Source organism: Ascidia mentula, chromosome 8 (genome assembly GCF_947561715.1).
Source record: "Ascidia mentula chromosome 8, kaAscMent1.1, whole genome shotgun sequence".
Taxonomy (NCBI): Eukaryota; Metazoa; Chordata; class Ascidiacea; order Phlebobranchia; family Ascidiidae; genus Ascidia; species Ascidia mentula.
The window spans coordinates 15068548-15093228 of NC_138573.1; the positions used below are offsets into that span (position 1 = coordinate 15068548).

Consider the following 24681-nt stretch of genomic DNA (forward strand, 5'->3'; position numbering starts at 1 on the left):
TTTTAGTTTGGTAGTCAGTTTTTGGTTAGTGCATAAGCTCAAAAAAGCATTAAAAAAACAAGGAAGCACAAATTATGGTTTTGCAGCGCCACCTTGTGATCACTTGCACTGTTATCGAGTGGCTGACTGAAAAAAACCAAGCCGGTGTTTTTTATTAAATTCCAAAACCGCATCGTCATAACGTCATGTAAACGGTAAAACGTTAGTAGAATGATAGTTTGTTGACACTGCTATGGGTTATACTCGTCCGCCGCATGGAATTAAAAAAAAATGAATCCCCTTTAATAAAAATTTTGTGAGCATGGTAGACCTATGTTTACTTGTCCTTAAACACACAAACGGTACGATCGCATCTTTCGGTGGTTTTGGTGTGTTGCGTTGCTCTTGTAAGACCCCAATAGTGTCAAAGTCCTCGGTGGGCTCCAATGAGCATATAGATTCCACTTTTGGCAGTGCTGCTTTACTTTTTATGATTTACACAGATATCGCACTTGTTCCAGTGGTATACCGGATAGTAGAAACAGCTTTCTATAGCTAACAATGGGAAGAAAGATACAGATATTTACCGTATTAGTTCTAGCCCTGGGCTACTACGGACAAAGAAAACTGGCTTATTCTCCAATGCACAAATCAAACAAGGACTTGAAAGGAAAAACAGTTCTGATCACAGGTAAAGACGTTTCATAATGTTTTCCAATGTTTGACAAATTGAACTTGAAGGTGGAAACAGTGGAATTGGGGAAGCAGCAGCATTAGAGTTTGCAAAGCTTGGCGCAACTGTTATTATTGCGTCGAGAAACGAGGCCAAATCAGAAAATGCTCGGAAGAATATTTCACTGCTATCAAGCAACGAAAACGTATGTTCGAGTTACTAATTAATCCAATCTCAACATAAGAATATAAACAATGCTTTCACAGGTCAGCCATGATTCATGTTATTCATAGTTACAAAGTCCATTCACTTCGTGTAAACGCACCGTTTCGAGTTTAATTATTAAACGTGATAATCCAGATCAGTGTTGCCGTTGTAAAAAAAACTAATCTTGTATGGTGAGAAATGCCGTTACTTTTTCAGTAGCTCGCTAAAACAATTGCCAATAAACGTGACCGTAAGCTGTAACAGGTTGCAAACCACATTTATTTGCAATTGTTTTAGCGAACTACTAAATTAATTATTAAGCATGAAAGCATCTTTCGTCACATATTGCCAGCCAACGTATTATCATACAAGCCTTGAAGTTTAATGAAAAACGAGGAAATACGCATCATAATGCAATACATAGGTTATAGGGGTCGGCAAACTTTTAAACGACGCGTGCTAAATTTAACAACTTAGCTTGCCAACATTTGTATAAATGACGGTATAACATTTCTGTGTCACCACACTGCATCGCGATACACCATTATGTGAATGATCAATTTTTAGCCCTTAATTTGATGAAATTATCAGAATTTTCGGACATTTTGGCACTTTTTGCCCATTTTATCTGACACAAAGCAGTAAGTACTGTGTTGGGGTATAAGCTCGTAAATTACTTGAAGCGTCGCATCACCGCTATACCGAACCATGACTAAAATTGAATTTTATTCCAATAACTTATTCATGTCTGTGCGAAAACGGCGCAATAAATTGCGTAAAACTATACTTTCCAGATTTTTTCCTACCGCCTGGATTTGGAAAACTTTGATTCTGTGAAAAATTTTGCGGACAAATTTGATAAGGATCATGAACACCTTGACTACCTCATAAACAATGCTGGTTCGGGGATTGAGTTCACCTGTTACTGCAGGGTCGTTCTGATAATTAAGGTCTTTATTTTAGGTGCTGGCACTATACGTGGTTTGAGTGCCAACGGTTACACCAGACTTTTTAACATCAACCATTTCGGACATTTTCTCTTGACCAATTTGCTGATGGACAAAATGAAGAAGCAGTCCAAGTCACGACCTGTTCGGATTATCAACGTTTCCTCGATGGCGCACAGGTATGCATGTAACTTGGGTAACAAATAGTTAGTTGGTTCAATGTCAATTTGTTAGACATCTCCATTTTGTCGCATTTACAACTTGGATCAGTTTATTTTTCCTTTTATATTTGACTAAACTTATTGCAACTACACGGAATCTGAAAGCAAAAAATAGTAAAGATAGCCAACGTTTCGAAACACAGTTCACATCACCAATGAATAGCACAGCAGTGTTCAAATCCTTTGAATATAATGATTGGCATATCGGCTTTACTATTCCGTGCAGTTAATTTTATAGCATTTAAGATCATTGTAAGCAATAACAGAAAACAAAAAAAAATGTTTGACTTCCAGACCTTGGTTTTAAGGTTTGAGCAAATTCACGCACAGACACACAAACCTTTACGTTATTTCTCGTTTTAAAAATTGTACCCTGAAGTGTTAGAGTTTTGTGAAGGTTAGTTTCCGGTATAGACTACGATGAAGCCAAGAAAAGTGCCAATAATATCTTTGGCGACTTTATTTCATACGGCTATACGAAGCTAGCAAACATTTACTTCACTAGCGAACTGCATAGAAGATACGCTGGCACCGGAATTTCATCCTATGCTGTGCATCCAGGTAGAGTGGTCTGTTGTTTGGTAGTATATAGGCTATATCGTCTTCCATGGGATGTTATACTTTTCAGGGATGACATTAACAGAGATTGCAGATGACATGCCCGGGCTATTTAAATTTCTGGCATGGACTTTAACAAAAACATTTATCAGGTAAGTTTGTGATATTTAACCGTCTTCGCTTCGTTACCATAGTAAAAATTATTTTGTTGCGGTGTGCGGACACTGAAACTAATACAAAGATCGTTAAATAAATGATGGGACTTTACGATATAAATCCCTTTTAAATGAACCGGGTAGTTAGAAAAATTGTTTTTATTTGAAAACAATTCCAATAAAACTTTTTAGTGCGTTGAAAATGATTGTACGAACAAAGAAATTTAGCGGTTATCCAATAGTATTCAACCTTTTTTTTGTATCAGGTCGCCATATCTTGGAGCGCAGACCATCATGTACTGCGCGCTTGACGATGATGTCACAGAAAATAGCGGAAGCTATTTTAAAGACTGTGCATTTTCCCCTTTGGTTGAATACGCGAAAGACCAAGAAGCTGCCAAAGAATTGTGGGATGAAAGTGTAAAAGTGACTAAATTGTAGCCAAACCCTCAGATTCCACTGCTATAAAATTAAAAGCAAATTGCAAGACTGTATGCATACAGCGTGGTACCTTACAATTGCAACAAAAAAGCGATCCAATTCAGTGCAAATTATCAATGTTAATTTCTTTTTACCATAAGTTAGCGACAATGGAGTAGGCTTTGGTGCCTCCAATAAGAAGTGCGACTGATCTGAACCTAACAGGAAAAGAGAGGGTGCAAAAATAGCGAAATTCAGTGAGAACCACGAGAATGATATTAGGAACGCCTTTATTGTGAAGTGCAAATCATTAGGAAACTTATGCATCCAAACGTGACACGATCTCAACATATGTTTTGTTTTTACTGTGTCGTTAAAGCTACTGAAAGTATCTCAAAAGTACAACATGCAAGAAATGCATTTCCAGCCTTAAATTTAGTCATCTCGATAACGCCCAATAAAAGATATTTTACCAAAACGACAACAACACACTGAAAAGTAAAACGTACAAATGTTATCCGAATATTATGAAGTTGTATAAGAAAAGGTCATTGAATGTAATATTGTTGGTAGCAGCATGACGAAGTATTTGTGCGTTTTACTCCTCCTTGATTCCTTTCTTTCCCAACTTGGTCTGCAGTAAACCTCTAAACATCCAAATCACCATCGAAGCAACAGCGATTCCAATGTAAATCCACTGGTTCAGGCGGAGTTCTGATGCCCAAAGCATATATCAGGTGAGTCACCAAGGAAACCCATATCGTATATACATTCGCAATCCTACTCCATGGGTCGTTTTCTGTTTTTTTCGGTCACATTTACGATATTAATGGAGAGTTAAAAAATTATGCTCATTGTTCACAACATGTAACCATTGAAGCATTAGGTTAGGTGTTAGGCAAAATACGACCCCCAGGACGCATCTCGACCGCACAGCAACATTACCAGACACGCAACCTCTTTTCAAATGGCAATAACATACCTCCGTCCCACCTACGATTTTTGACAGAGAGAATAGAAATGGCGTTGTAGCAAAACGTCGGATAAACACTTTTAATATGCTTTGTATGGCTCGGGTACAAGTAGATATCCAAAATAACCCAACCGATGAACAACAAGACAAGTCCAGGCAAGAACACGGTTCCACAAGTAGGCTAGTTCTTAGGTCGCACAAACCTTGGCATAAAATACATGTGGTAAGAACATAAATATTACGCGTGAAGGAGTTTTTTTCTTTTTTTCAGTAAAATTGTATTGTAAATTTTGCAATTAGGGCAACAAACCTATATGATTTCGATTACCAAATCTAACACAGCAATATACAGATGGCCGAAGGACATCGGCTATTATGTACCGGTTTTTGTTGGAACCCGATCTACCAATTTTACAAAGGCAGGAAATAGGCATTGAGTTTACCGATCAATGTCGGTTGGTTTATGGGACCATGGTAACCGAGTCCAGATGCTGCGAGGAAGGTGATAACGTGTTGTGTCCAAGTGAGAAACATTGGAGCGAGTTGAACGGCAAGAATATCGAACCACAGAAATTGAGAAGCTTGAAACCAAAATAAATAAATTAGCTTATTTGATATTAAGTATTGAAATATCGAACATAATCGCAAGTAAAAAGACAATAAAAATCATTACGACTGCTGTTGAAAAGGTGTATAAGAATTACTCGGTTTCAAGCGTAAACTTGTACAGTCCAAGAATTGTGCACAGTTTAGTAGTTTTTGTGGCTACAAATTCATTGAAATAAAATTGAATTTTCGACTCAATCTTTTGCTGACTTTAAACAGTTATGTGGAACTAACGTCATGACGACGCAAACTATTCTATAAAGACACAAAGTGGTTCTAACTAACCAGTAAGTTTCTTTTGAAATTCTCTTCTTTGTTTTAAGGCTCCGTATGTAACAAAGCCGAAACAAACGTTCATCACGAGCAGATCCGTGCAGAAATAAAAGAACTTTGCATACAGATATGTAGCAATGAAGATACTCCAAGCAACTTGTCCTCCGATCCCACCAAGAAAACCTTAAAAAAGCAAGGAAGCACAAATTATGGTTTCGCAGCGCCATCTTGTGATCACTTGCACTGTTATCCAATGGCTGACTGAAATAACCCAAGCCGGTGTTTTTTATTAAATTCCAAAACCGCATCGTCATAACGTCATGTAAACGGTAAAACGTTAGTAGAATGATAGTCTGTTGACACTGCTATGGGTTATACTCGTCCGCCGCATGAAATGAAAAAAATTGAATTCCCTTCAATAAAAACTATTGGAACATTGTAGACCCTTGTTTACTTTGACCATGAGCACACAAACGATACGATCGCGTCTTTCGGTGGTTTTGGTGTGTTGTCGTGCTTAAGATCCCAGTAGTGTCAAAGACCTCGGTGGGCACCAATGAGCATATAGATTCCACTTTTGGTAATGCTGTATTACTTTTTATGATTTACACAGATATCGCACATGTTCCAGCAGTATACCAGATAGTAGAAACAGCAGCTTTCTATAGGTAACAATGGGAAGAAAGATACAGATATTTACAGTATTAATTCTAGCCCTGGGCTACTACGGACAAAGAAAACTGGCTTATTCTCCAGTATACAAATCAAACAAGGACTTGAAAGGAAAAACAGTTCTGATCACAGGTAAAGACGTTTCATAATGTTTTCCAAAGTTTGACAATTTGAACTTAAAGGTGGAAACAGTGGAATTGGGGAAGCAGCAGCATTAGAGTTTGCAAAGCTTGGCGCAACTGTTATTATTGCTTCGAGAAACGAGGCCAAGTCAGAAAATGCTCGTAAGAATATCTCGCTGCTATCAAGCAACGAAAACGTATGTTCGAGTTACTGATTAACCCCACTTTAAGAATCAATACAATGCTTCTATTGATCAGCCATGATTTATGTTACTATACACAGTTACAAAGTCCCTAGAGTTTGTGTAAACGCACCGTTTCGAGTTTAATTATTAACCGTAATAAATCTACAGGTGAAAAAATCTGATCAGTGTTGCCGTTGTAAAAAAAACTAATCTTGTAATGGTGAAAATGCCGCTACTTTTTTCAGTGTCTCGCTAAAACAAAGCCAATAAACGTGAACAGTAAGCTGTAACAGGTTGCAAACCACATTTCTTTGCAATTTATTTGTTTTAGCGAACCACTGAATTAATCATTGGGCATGAAAGAATATTTCGTCACATAGATTGTGAACAAACGTATTTCATACAGGCTGCAAGTCCTAAAGGTTAATGAAAAACGTGGAAATACGTTGTTTATTGCATCATGACGGTGTTACAATACTTATAGGTTAGGGGTCGGTAAACTTTTAAACGACGCGTGCTTAATTAAAACAACTTAGCTTGCCAACATATGTATAAATGACATTATAAAATATTTTAGTCACTACTGCATCGCAACGCACTATTATGTGAATATATATGAATTTTAATGATAAAACTATAAAAAAAATTAGACATTTTGGCACTTTTTAACGATTTTCTCTCACGCAAAACAATAATCCCGTACGTATAAGTGTTGTGTTGGGGTACAAGGTCGCAAATCACGTGTCATCACCGCTATACCGAACCCTGTCTTACGTAACACACAACTTTATTCCAACAACTAATTCATGTCTGTGCGAAAACGGCGCAATAAACAGAGTAAAACTATACTTTCCAGATTTTTTCCTACCGCCTGGATTTGGAAAACTTTAATTCTGTGAAAAATTTTGCGGACAAATTTGATAAGGATCATGAACACCTTGACTACCTCATAAACAATGCTGGTTTGTGGATTGAGTTCACCTGTTACTGCAGGGTCGTTCTGATAATTAAGGTCTTTCATTTAGGTGCTGTCACTGTACGTGGTTTGAGTGCCAACGGTTACACTAGACTTTTTAACATCAACCATTTTGGACATTTTCTCTTGACCAATTTGCTGATGGACAAAATGAAGAAGCAGGCAAAAACACGACCTGTTCGGATTATCAACGTTTCCTCGGCGGCGTATAAGTATGCATGTAACGTAGGTAACAAATAGTTAGTTGGGTCAATGTCAATTTGTTAGACATCTCCACGTTGTCGCATTTACAAATTGGCTCGGTTTGTTTTTCTTTTTGTATATGACTAAACTTATTGCAACTACACAGAATAGAAAAACAAAAGATGGTAAAGATAGTTTATGATTCTGATTCCCAGATCTTATAGTTCAAGATTTCAATTTGACCGAGCAAATTCACGAAAAGACCGACAAAGCTTTACGTTATTTCTCATTTTTAAAATTGTACCCTAAAGTGCTAAAGTTTTGTGAAGGTTTGTTTCCGTTATGGACTATGGTGAAGCGAAGAAAAGTGGCAATAATATCGTTGGCGACTTTATTTCATACGGCTATACGAAGCTAGCAAACATTTACTTCACTAGCGAACTGCATAGAAGATACGCTGGCACCGGAATTACATCCTATGCTGTGCACCCAGGTAGGTTTCAGAGTCGACTATTGTTTGTTAGAAGGCTATGGAGCGGGGGTTCTCAAACCTTGTAGGCTCACGGCACACTTAGATCTTCTTAATTCGTTTGCGGCACATCATAACTTTAAGTCAGTTCAAGATTTGAAAGGAAACAACAGGTGGTTCTGCTAAGGTGAACGAATTGCTTTGATTCGGGACTGCCCTTAGTTCCGAACGTTGTTTAATTAGTGTCATCAAGGAAACCGACAATCGCGGTGGGAGTCATCGACGTTTTAAATGAAATTTCTCGCAGCATACCATTGTGCCGCTGCACACAGTTTAAGAAACCCTGCGAGCTCCCACGCTGAGGTTAAAATACTATGGCTTTATCGTATTCCATGGTATATTATTCTTTTTAGGGACGGTAGTAACAGAGATTACAGATGACATGCCCTGGTTGTTTAGATTTGCGGCAATGACTTTAGCAAAAACATTTATCAGGTAAGTTTGTGATATTTAACCGTCTTCGCTTTACTACCGTAATAAAATTGTTTTGTTGCGGATTGCGGACACTGAACCTAATACAAAGATCGTTAAATAATAATGGGATAAATGGGAAATAATAATAATTATAAATCGATACAAATCCCTTTTAAATGAACCGCGGGGTAGTTAGAAAAATTGTTTTTATTTGAAAGCAATTCCAATAAAGCGTTTTAGTGTATTGAGAATGATTGTACGATTAAAGAAATTTAGCGGTTATCCAATAGCATTCAATTTTTTTTTTTGTATCAGGTCGCCATATCTTGGAGCGCAGACCATCATGTACTGCGCGCTTGACGATGATGTCACAGAAAATAGCGGAAGCTATTTTGAAGACTGTGCATTTTCCCCTTTGTTTGAATACGCGAAAGACCAAGAAGCTGCCAAAGACTTGTGGGATGAAAGTGTAAAAGTGACTAAATTGTAGCCAAACCCTCAGATTCCACTGCTATAAAATTTAAAAGCAAAGTACAGACTGTATGCATACAGAATGGTACCTTACAATTGCACCATTAGCGCAATTCAACAAAAAAATAACTTGATCCAATTCAGTGCAATTTATTGAAGTCTATTTCTTTTTACTATAAGTTAGCGACAATGGAGTAGGCTTTGGTGCCTCCAATAAGAAGTGCGACTGATCTGAACTTAACAGGAAAAGAGAGGGTGCCAAAATTGCGAAATTCCGTGAGAACCACGAGAATGATATTAGGAATGCCTTTATTGTGAAGTGTAAATCATTAGGAAACTTATGCATCCAAACGTGACTACGATCTCAACATATGTTTCGTTTTTACTATGTCGTTAAAGCTATGTTAAGTATCTCCAAAGATCAATAAGCAAGAAATGCATTTCCAGTCTTAAATTTAAACATCTCGAAAACGCTCAAAAAAAATATTTTACCCAAACGACAACAACACACTGAAAAGTAAAACGTACAAATGTTATCCGAATATTATGAAGTTATATAAGAAAAGGTCATTGAATGTAATATTGTTGGTAGCAGCATGACGAAGTATTTGTGCGTTTTACTCCTCCTTGATTTCCTTCTTTCCCAACTTGGTCTGCAGTAAACCTCTAAACATCCAAATCACCATCGAAGCAACAGCGATTCCAATGTAAATCCACTGGTTCAGGCGGAGTTCTGCACAAAGCATATATCAGGTAAGTAACCAAGGAAACCCATATCGTATACACATTCGCAATCCTAATCAATGGGTCGTTTTCTGTTTTTTTCGGTCACATTTACGATATTAATGGAGAGTTAAAAAATTATGCTCATTGTTCACAACATGTAACAAAACCATTGAAGCATTAGGTTAGGTGTTAGGCAAAATACGACCCCCAGGACGCATCTCGAACGCACAGCAACATTACCAGACACGCAACCTCTTTTCAAATGGCAATAACCAACCTCCGTCCCACATACGATTTTTGACAGAGAGAACAGAAATGGCGTTGTAACAAAACGTCGGATAAACACTTTTAATGTGCTTTGTATGGCTCGGGTACAAGTAGATGTCCAAAATAACCCAACCGATGAACAACAAGACAAGTCCAGGCAAGAACACAGTTCCACAAGTAGTTCTTGGGTCGCACAAACCTTGGCATAAAATACATGTGGTAAGAACATAAATATTACGCGTGAAGGAGTTTTTTTCTTTTTTTAGTAAAACTGTACTGTTAATTTTGCTATTAGGGCAACAAACCAATATAATTTTGATTGCGAAATCTAACAAAGCAATATACAGATGGCCGAAGGACATCGGCGATTATGTACCGGTTTTTGTTGGAACCCGATCTACCAATTTTACAAAGGCAGGAAATAGGCATTGAGTTTACCGGTCAATGTCGGTTGGTTTATGGGACCATGGTAACCGAGTCCAGATGCTGCGAGGAAGGTGATAACGTGTTGTGTCCAAGTGAGAAACATTGGAGCGAGTTGAACGGCAAGAATATCGTTCCACAGAAGATTTTGTTCCACAGAACAAAAATAAATAAATTAGTTTATTTGATATTAAGTATTGAAAGATCGAACATAATCGCAAATAACAGGATAATAAAAATCATTACGACTGCTGTTGAAAATGTGTTTATAAGAATTACTCGGTTTCAAGCGTAAACTTGTACAGTACAAGAACTGTGCACAGTTTGGTAGTTGTTGTGGCTACAAATTCATTGAAATAAAATTGAATTTTCGACTCAATCTTTTGCTGACTTTAAACAGTTATGTGGAATTAACGTCATGACGACGCAAACTATTCTATAAAGACGCAAAGTGGTTCTAACTAACCAGTAAGTTTTTTTTGAAATTCGCTTCTTTGTTTTAAGGCTCCGTATGTAACAAAGCCGAAACAAACGTTCATCACGAGCAGATCCGTGCAGAAGTAAAAGAACTTTGCATACAGAAATGTAGCAATGAAGATACTCCAAGTAATTTGTCCTCCGATCCAACCAAGAAAACCTTAAAAAAAAACGGATGCACAAATTATGGTTTTGCAGCGCCATCTTGTGATCACCTGCACTGTTATCCAATGGATGACTCAAAAAACCCAAGCCGGTGTTTTTTATTAAATTCCAAAACCGCATCGTCATAACGTCATGTAAACGGTAAAACGTTAGTAGAATGATAGTTTGTTGACACTGCTATGGGTTATACTGGTCCGCCGCATGAAATGAAAAAAATTGAATTCCCTTGAATAAAAACTATTGGAACATTGTAGACCCTTGTTTACCTTAAGCACACAAACGATACGATCGCGTCTTTCGGTGGTTTTGGTGTGTTGTCGTGCTTAAGATCCCAGTAGTGTCAGAGACCTCGGTGGGCACCAATGAGCATATAGATTCTACTTTTGGTAATGCTGGATTACTTTTTATGATTTACACAGATATCGCACATGTTCCAGCAGTATACCAGATAGCAACAACAGCTTTCTATAGGTAACAATGGGAAGAAAGATACAGATATTTACAGTATTATTTCTAGCCCTGGGCTACTACGGACAAAGAAAACTGGCTTATTCTCCAGTATACAAATTTTCCAATGTTTGACAAATTGAACTTGAAGGTGGAAACAGTGGAATTGGGGAAGCAGCAGCATTAGAGTTTGCAAAGCTTGGCGCAACTGTTATTATTGCGTCGAGAAACGAGGCCAAGTCAGAAAATGCTCGTAAGAATATCTCGCTGCTATCAAGCAACGAAAACGTATGTTCGAGTTACTAATTAACCCCACTTTAAGAATCAATGCAATGCTTCTATTGATCAGCCATGATTTATGTTACTATACACAGTTACAAAGTCCCTAGAGTTTGTGTAAACGCACCGTTTCGAGTTCAATTATTAACCGTAATAAATCTACAGGTGAAAAAATCTGATCAGTGTTGCCGTTGTAAAAAAAACTAATCTTGTAATGGTGAAAATGCCGCTACTTTTTTCAGTGTCTCGTTAAAACAAAGCCAATAAACGTGAACAGTAAGCTGTAACAGGTTGCAAACCACATTTATTTGCAATTTGTTTGTTTTAGCGAACCACTGAATTAATCATTGGGCATGAAAGAATATGTCGTCACATAGATTGTCAGCAAACGTATTTCCATACAGGCTACAAGTCCTAAAGGTTAATGACAAACGTGGAAATACGTTGTTTATTGCATCATGACGGTGTTACAATACTTAGGTTAGGGTCGGTAAACTTTTAAACGACGCGTGCTTAATTAAAACAACTTAGCTTGCCAACATATGTATAAATAACATTATAAAATATTTTAGTCACTACTGCATCGCAACGCACTATTATGTGAATATATATGAATTTCAATGATAAAACTTTAGACATTTTGGCACTTTTTTACGATTTTCTCTCACGCAAAACAGTAATCCCGTACGTATAAGTGTTGTGTTGGGGTACAAGGTCGCAAATCACGTGTCATCACCGCTATACCGACCCCTGACTTACGTAACACACAACTTTATTGTAACAACTTATTCATGTCTGTGCGAAAACGGCGCAATAAACATAGTAAAACTATACTTTTCAGATATTTTCCTACCGCCTGGATTTAGAAAACTTTGATTCTGTAAAAAAATTTGCGGACAAATTTGATAAGGATCATGAACACCTTGACTACCTCATAAACAATGCTGGTTCGTGGATTGAGTACACCTGTTACTGCAGGGTCGTTCTGATAATTAAGGTCTTTATTTTAGGTGCTGGCACTGTACGTGGTTTGAGTGCCAACGGTTACACCAGACTTTTTAACATCAACCATTTCGGACATTTTCTCTTGACCAATTTGCTGATGGACAAAATGAAAAAGCAGTCCAAGTCACGACCTGTTCGGATTATCAACGTTTCCTCGATGGCGCACAGGTATGCATGTAACTTGGGTAACAAATAGTTAGTTGGCTCAATGTCAATTTGTTAGACATCTCCATTTTGTCGCATTTACAACTTGGATCAGTTTATTTTTCCTTTTGTATTTGACTGAATTTATTGCAACTACACGGAATCGAAAAGCAAAAGATCGTAAAGATAGCCAACGTTTCGAACACAGTTCACATCACCAATGAGTAGCACAGCAGTGTTCAAATCCTTTGAATATAATGATTGGCATATCGGCTTTACTATTCCGTGCAGTTAATTTTATAGCATTTAAGATCATTGTAAGCAATACCAGACAACTAAAAAAAATGTTTGACTTCCAGACCTTGGTTCAAGGTTTTTCAGCAAATTCACGCATAGACACACAAACCTTTACGTTATTTCTCATTTTTAAAATTGTACCCTGAAGTGTTAGAGTTTTGTGAAGGTTAGTTTCTGGTATAGACTACGATGAAGCCAAGAAAAGTGCCACTAATGTCTTTGGCGACTTTATTTCATACGGCTATACGAAGCTAGCAAACATTTACTTCACTGGCGAACTGCATAGAAGATACGCTGGCACCGGTATTACATCCTATGCTGTGCACCCAGGTAAAGTGGTCTGTTGTTTGGTAGTATATAGGCTATATCGTCTTCAATGGGATGTTATACTTTTCAGGCATAGTGTTAACAGAGATTATAGATGACATGCCCGGGCTATTTAAATTTGTGGTATTGACTTTAACAAAACCATTTGTCAGGTACGTTTGTGATATTTAACCGTCTTCGCTTCGCTACCATAGTAAAAATTATTTTGTTGCGGTTTGCGAACACTGAAACTAATACAAAGATCGTTAAATAAATGATGGGACTTTACGATATAAATCCCTTTTAAATGAACCGGGTAGTTAGAAAAATTGTTGTTATTTGAAAACGATTTCAATAAGACCTTTGGTGCTTTGAAAATGATTGCACGAACAAAGAAATTTAGCGGTTATCCAATAGTATTCAACCTTAAGCATGATTTTTTTTGTATCAGGTCGCCATATCTTGGAGCGCAGACCATCTTGTACTGCGCGCTTGACGATGATGTCACAGAAATGAGCGGAAGCTATTTTAAAGACTGTGCAATTTTCCCTTTGTTTGAATACGCGAAAGACCAAGAAGCTGCCAAAGAATTGTGGAATGAAAGTGTAAAAGTGACTAAATTGTAGCCAAACCCTAAGATTCCACTGCTATAAAATTAAAAGCAAAGTGCAGACTGTATGCATACAGCACGGTACCTTATAATTGCAACAAAAGCGCAATTCAACAAAAAATGACTTGATCCAATTCAGTGCAATTTATTGAAGTCTATTTGTTTTTACTATACGTTAGCGACAATAAAGTAGGCTTTGGTGCCTCCAATACGAAGTGCGACTGATCTGAACCTAACAGGAAAAGAGAGGGTGCCAAAATAGCGAAATTCCGTGAGAACCACCTTTGTTGTGAAGTGCAAATCATTAGGAAATTAATGCCATCCAAACGTGACACGATCTTAACATATGTTTCGTTTTACTGTGTCGTTAAAGCTACTCAAAGTATCTCAAAAGTACAACATGCAAGAAATGCATTTCCAGCCTTAAATTTAATCATCTCAATAACGCTCAATAAAAGATATTTTACCCAAACGACAACAACACACTGAAAAGTAAAACGTACAAATGTTATCCGAATATTATGAAGTTGTATAAGAAAAGGTCATTGAATGTAATATTGTTGGTAGCAGCCTGACGAAGTATTTGTGCGTTTTACTCCTCCTTGATTTCCTTCTTTCCCAACTTGGTCTGCAGTGAACCTCTTAACATCCAAATCACCATCGAAGCAACAGCGATTCCAATGTAAATCCACTGGTTCAGGCGGAGTTCTGATGCCCAAAGCATATATCAGGTAAGTCACCAAGGAAACCCATACCGTATACATTCGCAATCCTACTCCATGGGTCGTTTTCTGTTTTTTTTTCGGTCACATTTACAATATTATTGGAGAGTTAAAAAATTATGCTCATTGTTCACAACATGTAACAAAACCATTGAAGCATTAGGTTAGGTGTTAGGCAAAATACGATCCCCAGGACGCATCTCGACCGCACAGCAACATTACCAGACACGCAACCTCTTTTCAAATGGCAATAACCAACCTCCGTCCCACATACGATTTTTGACAGAGAGAATAGAAATGGCGTTGTAGCAAAACGTCGGATAAACACTTTTAATGTGCTTTGTATGGCTCGGGTACAAGTAGATATCCAAAATAACCCAACCGATGAACAACAAGACAAGTCCAGGCAAGAACACGGTTCCACAAGTAGTTCTTGGGTCGCACAAACCTTGGCATAAAATACATGTGGTAAGAACATAAATATTACGCGTGAAGGAGTTTTTTTCTTTTTTTTAGTAAAACTTTACCGTTAATTTTGCTATTACGGCAACAAACCAATATGATTTCGATTACCAAATCTAACACAGCAATATACAGATGGCCGAAGGACATCGGCTATTATGTACCGGTTTCTGTTGGAACCCGATCTACCAATTTTACATAGGCAGGAAATAGGCATTGAGTTTACCGGTCAATGTCGGTTGGTTTATGGGACCATGGTAACCGAGTGCAGATGCTGCGAGGAAGGTGATAACGTGTTGTGTCCAAGTGAGAAACATTGGAGCGAGTTGAACGGCAAGAATATCGAACCACAGAAATTGAGAAGCTTGAAACCAAAATAAATAAATTAGCTTATTTGATATTAAGTATTGAAATATCGAACATAATCGCAAGTAAAAAGATAATAAAAATCATTACGATTGCTGTTGTAAAGGTGTATAAGAATTACTCGGTTTCAAGCGTAAACTTGTACAGTCCAAGAATTGTGCACAGTTTAGTAGTTTTAGTGGCTACAAATTCATTGAAATAAAATTGAATTTTCGACTCAATCTTTTGCTGACTTTAAACAGTTATGTGGAACTAACGTCATGACGACGCAAACTATTCTATAAAGACACAAAGTGGTTCTAACTAACCAGTAAGTTTCTTTTGAAATTCTCTTCTTTGTTTTTAGGCTCCGTATGTAACAAAGCCGAAACAAACGTTCATCACGAGCAGATCCGTGCAGAAATAAAAGAACTTTGCATACAGAAATGTAGCAATGAAGATACTCCAAGCAACTTGTCCTCCGATCCCACCAAGAAAACCTTAAAAAAGCAAGGAAGCACAAATTATGGTTTCGCAGCGCCATCTTGTGATCACTTGCACTGTTATCCAATGGCTGACTGAAATAACCCAAGCCGGTGTTTTTTATTAAATTCCAAAACCGCATCGTCATAACGTCATGTAAACGGTAAAACGTTAGTAGATTGATAGTTTGTTGACACTGCTATGGGTTATACTCGTCCACCGCATGAAATGAAAAAAATTGAATTCCCTTCAATAAAAAATATTTGAACATGGTAGACCCTTGTTTACCTTGGCCTTGAGCACACAAACGGTACGGTCGCATCTTTCGGTGGTTTTGGTGTGTTGTCGTGCTTAAGATCCCAGTAGTGTCAGAGACCTCGGTGGGCACCAATGAGCATATAGATTCCACTTTTGGTAATGCTGTAATACTTTTTATGATTTACACAGATATCGCACATGTTCCAGCAGTATATCAGATAGTAGCAACAGCTTTCTATAGGTAACAATGGGAAGAAAGATACAGATATTTACAGTATTATTTCTAGCCCTGGGCTACTACGGACAAAGAAAACTGGCTTATTCTCCAGTATACAAATCAAACAAGGACTTGAAAGGAAAAACAGTTCTAATTACAGGTAAAGACGTTTCATAATGTTTTCCAATGTTTGACAAATTGAACTTGAAGGTGGAAACAGTGGAATTGGGGAAGCAGCAGCATTAGAGTTTGCAAAGCTTGGCGCAACTGTTATTATTGCGTCGAGAAACGAGGCCAAATCAGAAAATGCTCGGAAGAATATCTCGCTGCTATCAAGCAACGAAAACGTATGTTCGAGTTACTAATTAATCCAATCCCACTTTAAGAATCAATACAATGCTTCTATTGATCAGCCATGATTTATGTTACTATACACAGTTACAAAGTCCCTACAGTTTGTGTAAACGCACCGTTTCGAGTTTAATTATTAACCGTAATAAATCTACAGGTGAAAAAATCTGATCAGTGTTGCCGTTGTAAAAAAAATAATCTTGTAATGGTGAAAATGCCGCTACTTTTTTCAGTGTCTCGCTAAAACAAAGCCAATAAACGTGAACCGTAAGCTGTAACAGGTTGCAAACCACATTTCTTTGCAATTTATTTGTTTTAGCAAACCACTGAATTAATCATTGGGCATGAAAGAATATTTCGTCACATAGATTGTCAGCAAACGTATTTCATACAGGCTACAAGTCCTAAAGGTTAATGAAAAACGTGGAAATACGTTGTTTATTGCATCATGACGGTGTTACAATACTTAGGTTAGGGGTCGGTAAACTTTTAAACGACGCGTGCTTAATTAAAACAACTTAGCTTGCCAACATATGTATAAATGACATTATAAAATATTTTAGTCACTACTGCATCGCAACGCACTATTATGTGAATATATATGAATTTTAATGATAAAACTATAAAAAAATTTAGACATTTTGGCACTTTTTAACGATTTTCTCTCACGCAAAACAATAATCCCGTACGTATAAGTGTTGTGTTGGGGTACAAGGTCGCAAATCACGTGTCATCACCGCTATACCGACCCCTGACTTACGTAAAATTGAACTTTATTCCAACAACTTATTCATGTCTGTGCGAAAACGGCGCAATAAATTGAGTAAAACTATACTTTCCAGATTTTTTCCTACCGCCTGGATTTGGAAAACTTTAATTCTGTGAAAAATTTTGCGGACAAATTTGATAAGGATCATGAACACCTTGACTACCTCATAAACAATGCTGGTTCGTGGATTGAGTTCACCTGTCACTGCAGGGTCGTTTTGATAATTAAGGTCTTTCATTTAGGTGCTGTCACTGTACGTGGTTTGAGTGCCAACGGTTACACCAGACTTTTTAACATCAACCATTTCGGACATTTTCTCTTGACCAATTTGCTAATGGACAAAATGAAGAAGCAATCCAAGTCACGACCTGTTCGGATTATCAACGTTTCCTCGGCGGCGTATAAGTATGCATGTAACTTAGGTGACAAATAGTTAGTTGGGTCAATGTCAATTTGTTAGACTTCTCCACTTTGTCGCATTCACAAATTGGCTCGGTTTATTTTTCTTTTTATATTTGACTAAACTTATTGCAACTACACAGAATAGAAAAACAAACGATAGTAAAGATAGTATATGATTCTGATTCCCAGATCTTGTAGTTCAAGATTTCAATTTGACCGAGCAAATTCACGAAACGACCGACAAAGCTTTACGTTATTTCTCATTTTTAAAATTGTACCCTAAAGTGCTAAAGTTTTGTGAAGGTTTGTTTCCGTTATGGACTATGGTGAAGCCAAGAAAAGTGCCAATAATATCGTTGGCGACTTTATTTCATACGGCTATACGAAGCTAGCAAACATTTACTTCACTAGCGAACTGCACAGAAGGTTTGCTGGCTCCGGAATTACATCCTATGCTGTGCACCCAGGTAGGTTTCAGAGTCGACTATTGTTTGTTAGAAGGCTATGGAGCGGGGGTTCTCAAACCTTGTAGGCTCACGGCACACTTAGATCTTCTTAATTCGTTTGCGGCACATCATAACTTTAAGTCAGTTCAAGATTTGAAAGGAAACAACAGGTGGTTCTGGTAAGGTGAACGAATTGATTTGATTCAGAACTGCTTTTGGTTCCGAACGTTGTTCAATTAGTGTCATCAAGGAAACCGACAATTGAGGTGGTAGTCATCGACGTTTTAAATGAAATTTCTCGCAACATACCATTGTGCCGCTGCACACAGTTTAAGAAACCCTGCGAGCTCCCACGCTGAGGTTAAAATACTATGGCTTTATCGTATTCCATTGGATGTTATTCTTTTTAGGGACGGTAGTAACAGAGATTACAGATGACATGCCCTGCCTGTTTAGATTTGTGGCAATGACTTTAGCAAAAACATTTATCAGGTAAGTTTGTGATATTTAACCGTCTTCGCTTTACTACCGTGGTAAAAATTGTTTTGTTGCGGTGTGCGGACACTGAACCTAATACAAAGATCGTTAAATAATAATGGGACTTTACGATATAAATCCCTTTTAAATGAACCGGGTAGTTAGAAAAATTGTTTTTATTTGAAAGCAATTCCAATAAAGCGTTTTAGTGTATTGAGAATGATTGTACGAACAAAGAAATTTAGCGGTTATCCAATAGTATTCAACCTTTTTTTTGTATCAGGTCGCCATATCTTGGAGCGCAGACCATCATGTACTGCGCGCTTGACGATGATGTCACAGAAAATAGCGGAAGCTATTTTGAAGACTGTGCATTTTCCCCTTTGTCTGAATATGCGAAAGACCAAGAAGCTGCCAAAGAATTGTGGGATGAAAGTGTAAAAGTGACTAAATTGTAGCCAAACCCTCAGATTCCACTGCTATAAAATTAAAAGCAAAGTGCAAGACTGTATGCATACAGCGTGGTACCTTATACAATTGCAACAAAAGCGCAATTCAACAAAAAATGACTTGATCCAATTCAGTGCAATTTATTGAAGTCTATTTGTTTTTACTATACATCCAAACGTGGCACGATCCCAACATACGTTTCGTTTTTACTGTGTCGTTAAAGCTACTGAAAGTATCTCAAAAGTACAACATGCAAGAAATGCATTTCCAGCCTTAAATTTAATCATCTCAATAACGCTCAATAAAAGATATTTTACCCAAACGACAACAACACACTGAAAAGTAAAACGTACAAATGTTATCCAAATATTATGAAGTTATATAAGAAAAGGTCATTGAATGTAATATTGTTGGTAGCAGCCTGACGAAGTATTTGTGCGTTTTACTCCTCCTTGATTTCCTTCTTTCCCAACTTGGTCTGCAGTAAACCTCTAAACATCCAAATCACCATCGAAGCAACAGCGATTCCAATGTAAATCCACTGGTTCAGGCGGAGTTCTGATGCACAAAGCATATATCAGGTAAGTAACCAAGGAAACCCATATCGTATATACATTCGCAATCCTACTCCATGGGTCGTTTTCTGTTTTTTTCGGTCACATTTACGATATTAATGGAGAGTTAAAAAATTATGCTCATTGTTCACAACATGTAACAAAACAACTGAAGCATTAGGTTAGGTGTTAGGCAAAATACGACCCCCAGGACGCATCTCGACCGCACAGCAACTTTACCAGACACGCAACCTCTTTTCAAATGGCAATAACCAACCTCCGTCCCACATACGATTTTTGACAGAGAGAATAGAAATGGCGTTGTAGCAAAACGTCGGATAAACACTTTTAATGTGCTTTGTATGGCTCGGGTACAAGTAGATATCCAAAATAACCCAACCGATGAACAACAAGACAAGTCCAGGCAAGAACACGGTTCCACAAGTAGTTCTTGGGTCGCACAAACCTTGGCATAAAATACATGTGGTAAGAACATAAATATTACGAGTGGAGGAGTTTTTTTCTTTTTTTCAGTAAAATTGTATTGTAAATTTTGCTATTAGGGCAACAAACCAATATGATTTCGATTGCCAAATCTAGCACAGCAATATACAGATGGCCGAAGGACATCGGTTATTATGTACCGGTTTCTGTTGGAACCCGATCTACCAATTTTACAAAGGCAGGAAATAGGCATTGAGTTTACCGGTCAATGTCGGTTGGTTTATGGGACCATGGTAACCGAGTCCAGATGCTGCGAGGAAGGTGATAACGTGTTGTGTCCAAGTGAGAAACATTGGAGCAAGTTGAACGGCAAGAACATCGTACCACAGAAATTGAGAAGCTTGAAACAAACATAATCAAATTAGTTTATTTGATACTAAGTGTTGAAATATCGAACATAATCGCAAATAACAGGATAATAAAAATCATTACGACTGTTGTTGAAAAGGTGTATAAGAATTACTCGGTTTCAAGCGTAAACTTGTACAGTCCAAGAATTGTGCAAAGTTTAGTAGTTTTAGTGGCTACAAATTCATTGAAATAATATTGAATTTTCGACTCAATCTTTTGCTGACTTTAATCAGTTTTGTGGAATTAACGTCATGACGACGCAAACCATTCTATAAAGACACAAAGTGGTTCTAACTAACCAGTAAGTTTTCGCTTCTTTGTTTTAAGGCTCCGTATGTAACAAAGCCGAAACAAACGTTCATCACGAGCAGATCCGTGCAAAAGTAAAAGAACTTTGCATACAGAAATGTAGCAATGAAGATAGTCCAAGTAACTTGTCCTCCGATCCAACCAAGATGGTAGATCTGTATTGTTTTTTGTAATAGCCACAAACTCATAAGATTTGCCACAGAAATTAAGGCAAGCAATAAACACATGCATATTTTTTGTTTGTTGACAGCAGCTCACAGAATGTATACTAATGTGCAGCCCTTAAACCGGTTTGTCAGTAACTTTGTTTGTTTCGAAGAGCGTTGTTTTTTAGTGATACTGACGGTGTCTGAAGGCGAAATATACCAGAAGAATAATATTTAAATAAAGATTTCTAAAAACGCTCATAATTTTGTTGAACAACGTGCAAAGATACTCACTGTTAGGTTTGGTAAGTTTTTCGTGGATCGAATTTTTGACCACCAAATATGGAAAATAATTGTGCCAAGGTATCCAGTCGACCAAATCACAACCATCTGGAAAAGGAAAATGTTTGTTTATCTGCCAATTAATTTCCCAACGTTTATCGGGTCACTGTGTGTTTTATTTCAGGGAACCAACGATAACCCACAAAATTAGGTTGTTTATATCTCTATAATACATAACCCGTTTTTTTTATTGAGACGCTTTATTCATCAGGTGGGTAATTTTCTTTCAAATTATATCGCATAAACCAGGGCTTCAAAACATTGTAGTGTGATATGCTTACGAAAAATCTCGGAGAGAAAATATCCACTCTGTAGAGTATGGGCATCTGAGGTCGATCGATTGTTCCTAAAACAACACAAAACGTCAGTGAATAAATCGATTTTTGTTTTAGAATGCCGGTATTGATTACGATGAGTTATATTTCACAAAAAATATACGTTTATATTTTTACAAAAATTGTTGACACTTTGCATCGAAAAATTATTTTTTTCCTTTTTTCAATCCATGTGTTCTTGATTATTTTCACCCTTGGTTAAAATAAGCCCACTCACCAGGAAGATATGGTAAATAAAGTGATGTGGTAAATACCAACATCAGGTTGACAATTGTCATGCTGGTTACAGCATAAATGTAAAACACTTGCAAATCCATATTCAATAAACACAGAATCTAGACAGAAAAAAAATTAAAGATGGCCGCTGACTTTACAGGCACAGTTTATTGTCGAAAATATGGGGTGGACACATGAATGTTTTTCATAATTTGGTTTGCACACACGTAATAGAGTGACTATTCCACTTATATAAACTTCACCACAAACTGGCAAACCTTTAAAGCTTAACAATACTTCACCGAACTATCTTGCGCATGACAAAAATTAGGCATCCAGTCTTTCGTGACAACGCTGCAATGCATTATAACTCCCCTGGTACAAACAGGAAGACAACATCATTGCAGAAAATATGACTTGACTATAGGGGTCTAGTTTAAATTACGGAAATTGACGACTATATTCGTGGCGTGTTTATCCTTGACTATGCTTCCTTTGCAAATTTGTTGTTGGTCTGTTTTCCAAGACAAGAAAACTAAAATTTACACTAATATGCCTGAAAGCATTACTTTCTCCACCGCCAGGTTCCTTTTTGGAAGCCCTACACGTACTTTATAATATACAGCCGATTGGTGATTTAACAAGACATACGAGCTTTGCGATGGATAAGTGGTAAAAGCAGGCACAATCTCGTTTAGATTCGGCTACTAACTTCAGTGTGCTCCACTGTATTGGTCATTGTCGGGCTGTGTGGACGTGATTCTGCGAGGAACTCATGTTATAGGTTTAAAGTTACAAAAATGATTTTACGGAAAACGCATGTGAAGGTCGCCTGGCAAGTTGTGTGCTTGCGCACCAATGTACCTTGGCCACAATATACCCCGTGAAACCATTGAGCTCCTGTAGCTTAGTGAGCTCAGTTTGTAGTGTTGGGCCTGGTTAGCCCAGGGTCGCGAGTTCAAACGTCACTGGGAGCTTGATTTTTCAGATCTCGCTCTGACTTGTCGGGAAATTGGCTGATTTAGTTGGGCTGCAATGCCTTGGCTGCGAAACCTGTGAACCTCATGGTCAAAACACGAGAGCTGCTGGGACGATCCTGCCGTGCTATGAGAAAGCATGCTGGTAATACTTTCAAAGTAGTTGTTGATCTTTTTGCAAATGGTGAAGTATTGCGAAAGATTGAACAAAATTACAAATAACATATTGAAAAAAATATTTTTTAGCGCTGCAAAAAGAAGTGCTCATTTTTGAAGCTTACGCTATGTTTTCAAGAAATCAAAAGTTTTCGTGGCTATCAAGGTTTAAACTGTTTGTCAGATATGCTTTGCCGTTGTAAGAAGTCTAAAACATTACTGTGTTGCGGAGTGGAATAAACTACCCCAAACCATCAAAAAATTTAGTATCACCGGGTTCAAAAATACTGTGAAAGAATATCTTCTCGCCAAGTAATGCCACGTGCTTTCTTGTAAACATTCCTCGCGGTTTGTTTGGGCTTTGCGGGAGAATCCCCTCATCAACCAATTTAATTGTTGCCACGGGCACTTGCTTACATGCCTTCATTTTCGTTCACAACGATTGGGTTGCAAAAGTTTTTGCCTTCTGTTTTCATCCTTTCTGTTGTGTATGCTCAAATGTGTGTTGTTTTTAATATGTGAATACCTCCACCTTCTCCCGTCAGCTTCTCGATAACCGCCTACGGTTCCAAGCTGTTCGGTTCTCGTCAGTTTATTGTACCCGTATACGGCGTAACTACACTCGGTAGCACGGCGGGGAAAAATAAAGATTATCAAATTATCGCTGCACAACACATGCATACATAAAAGGGCTCCAAACTTATTACTATGTTATGGTCGAGTGTTTGACAACATGCGTTCCAAAGTCATTACTAACATGCGTTCAACGCATGCCCAAGTTGTGATGTCCAACAAAACGCCATTGTACACGTCCAGAGTATCTTTTTGTGATAGTCAAAAGCATGGGTTCTTTTTCACGTTAATTGTTGTTGCGCTTGGATTTTATTTGCAGAAGAAGTTCGGTTATTCCCCTATTTACAAATCGGACAAAAAGTTGAAAGGCAAAACAGTTGTTATAACAGGTTTCCCCTAAATTCTTATGGGTTCTGCCATAAACTGTCATACAGACCCAAGGACTGTACATTTATAAGCAGATAAAAAGGTATAATATTGGGTTTTTATGGACCATTAAGGTTACAAGAATTACAATAGCTCAAAAATTTTATCTTTATCCTTTAAAAATCGAAGTAGTCCGGTGAAAATAGTTTGGTCCTTTGGTGTATGTACAGCACTACAAAATAATGTCGATTCAACGATTTGATTCGCGATTATTAACTGACCGAGAACATAATCAAGACGTTACGACAATTTAGATGTGAATAAACTATGGCGACATAAGGTGCATTTATAGCTGGAAGAGGTAAATCGGTTTCAACTGTACTTGAACTGGAATTTGCATTTCCATCGGTGACAAATTTTTTGATTTGAATTGGAAAGAATTTCTTGAATTTCAGCTACAGAAAAACGCCACATTGATTGGTAAACGGTATCATCATTCAAGTCCGAAACTTGATTTGCCCAACGAAGTGGTCCATGTTTAAATCCTGGTCGCACGGAAAGCGTCAAACTCGCCAAACAATTTTCTTTCACATACTTATACGACCATTTATCCCAATATATATCACAGTATTCTGGTGTCGTTTTGCGAGCAAATATATATGTGTACCAACGAAAAGCGAAAAGCATATTAATGGCAACCACCAAAAATCAATTCGTAAACTTTTCTTTAAATTTTGTAGAAGTCCCAGATGGACATTAA

The 24681-nt window shown here is 37.6% G+C and overlaps 5 protein-coding genes across 5 annotated transcripts; 4 read left to right on the plus strand and 1 right to left on the minus strand.

The window, feature by feature from the left end:
• The first annotated feature begins 540 nt into the window (after nt 1-540).
• Nucleotides 541-3181, plus strand: LOC145912069 (retinol dehydrogenase 12-like). The gene is made up of 7 exons (XM_082999489.1): nt 541-670; nt 721-857; nt 1654-1759; nt 1823-1985; nt 2425-2588; nt 2656-2737; nt 3007-3181. The coding sequence occupies exons 1-7, from the start codon at nt 541-543 to the stop codon at nt 3179-3181; spliced, it is 957 nt and encodes a 318-aa protein (XP_082855615.1).
• Nucleotides 3182-5686: 2505 nt separating this feature from the next.
• LOC145912070 (retinol dehydrogenase 11-like) lies at nt 5687-8583 on the plus strand. Its single transcript, XM_082999491.1, has 7 exons — nt 5687-5816; nt 5867-6003; nt 6848-6953; nt 7017-7179; nt 7480-7643; nt 8033-8114; nt 8409-8583. Exons 1-7 carry the CDS (start codon nt 5687-5689, stop codon nt 8581-8583), a joined length of 957 nt encoding a protein of 318 aa, XP_082855617.1.
• A 1440-nt stretch (nt 8584-10023) lies between these two features.
• LOC145912071 (retinol dehydrogenase 12-like) lies at nt 10024-13726 on the plus strand. Its single transcript, XM_082999492.1, has 8 exons — nt 10024-10075; nt 10485-10586; nt 11221-11357; nt 12190-12295; nt 12359-12521; nt 12961-13124; nt 13192-13273; nt 13552-13726. Exons 1-8 carry the CDS (start codon nt 10024-10026, stop codon nt 13724-13726), a joined length of 981 nt encoding a protein of 326 aa, XP_082855618.1.
• Nucleotides 13727-16227: 2501 nt separating this feature from the next.
• On the plus strand, nt 16228-19100 carry LOC145912072 (retinol dehydrogenase 11-like). Its single transcript, XM_082999493.1, has 7 exons — nt 16228-16357; nt 16408-16544; nt 17391-17496; nt 17560-17722; nt 18023-18186; nt 18576-18657; nt 18926-19100. Exons 1-7 carry the CDS (start codon nt 16228-16230, stop codon nt 19098-19100), a joined length of 957 nt encoding a protein of 318 aa, XP_082855619.1.
• A 420-nt stretch (nt 19101-19520) lies between these two features.
• Nucleotides 19521-21964, minus strand: LOC145912073 (uncharacterized). Its single transcript, XM_082999494.1, has 7 exons — nt 21851-21964; nt 21580-21644; nt 21251-21346; nt 20797-20965; nt 20353-20490; nt 19924-20112; nt 19521-19650 (listed from the first exon to the last, which is right to left on the minus strand). The coding sequence occupies exons 1-7, from the start codon at nt 21948-21950 to the stop codon at nt 19535-19537; spliced, it is 873 nt and encodes a 290-aa protein (XP_082855620.1). The 5' UTR covers nt 21951-21964; the 3' UTR covers nt 19521-19534.
• Between the last annotated feature and the right edge of the window lie 2717 nt (nt 21965-24681).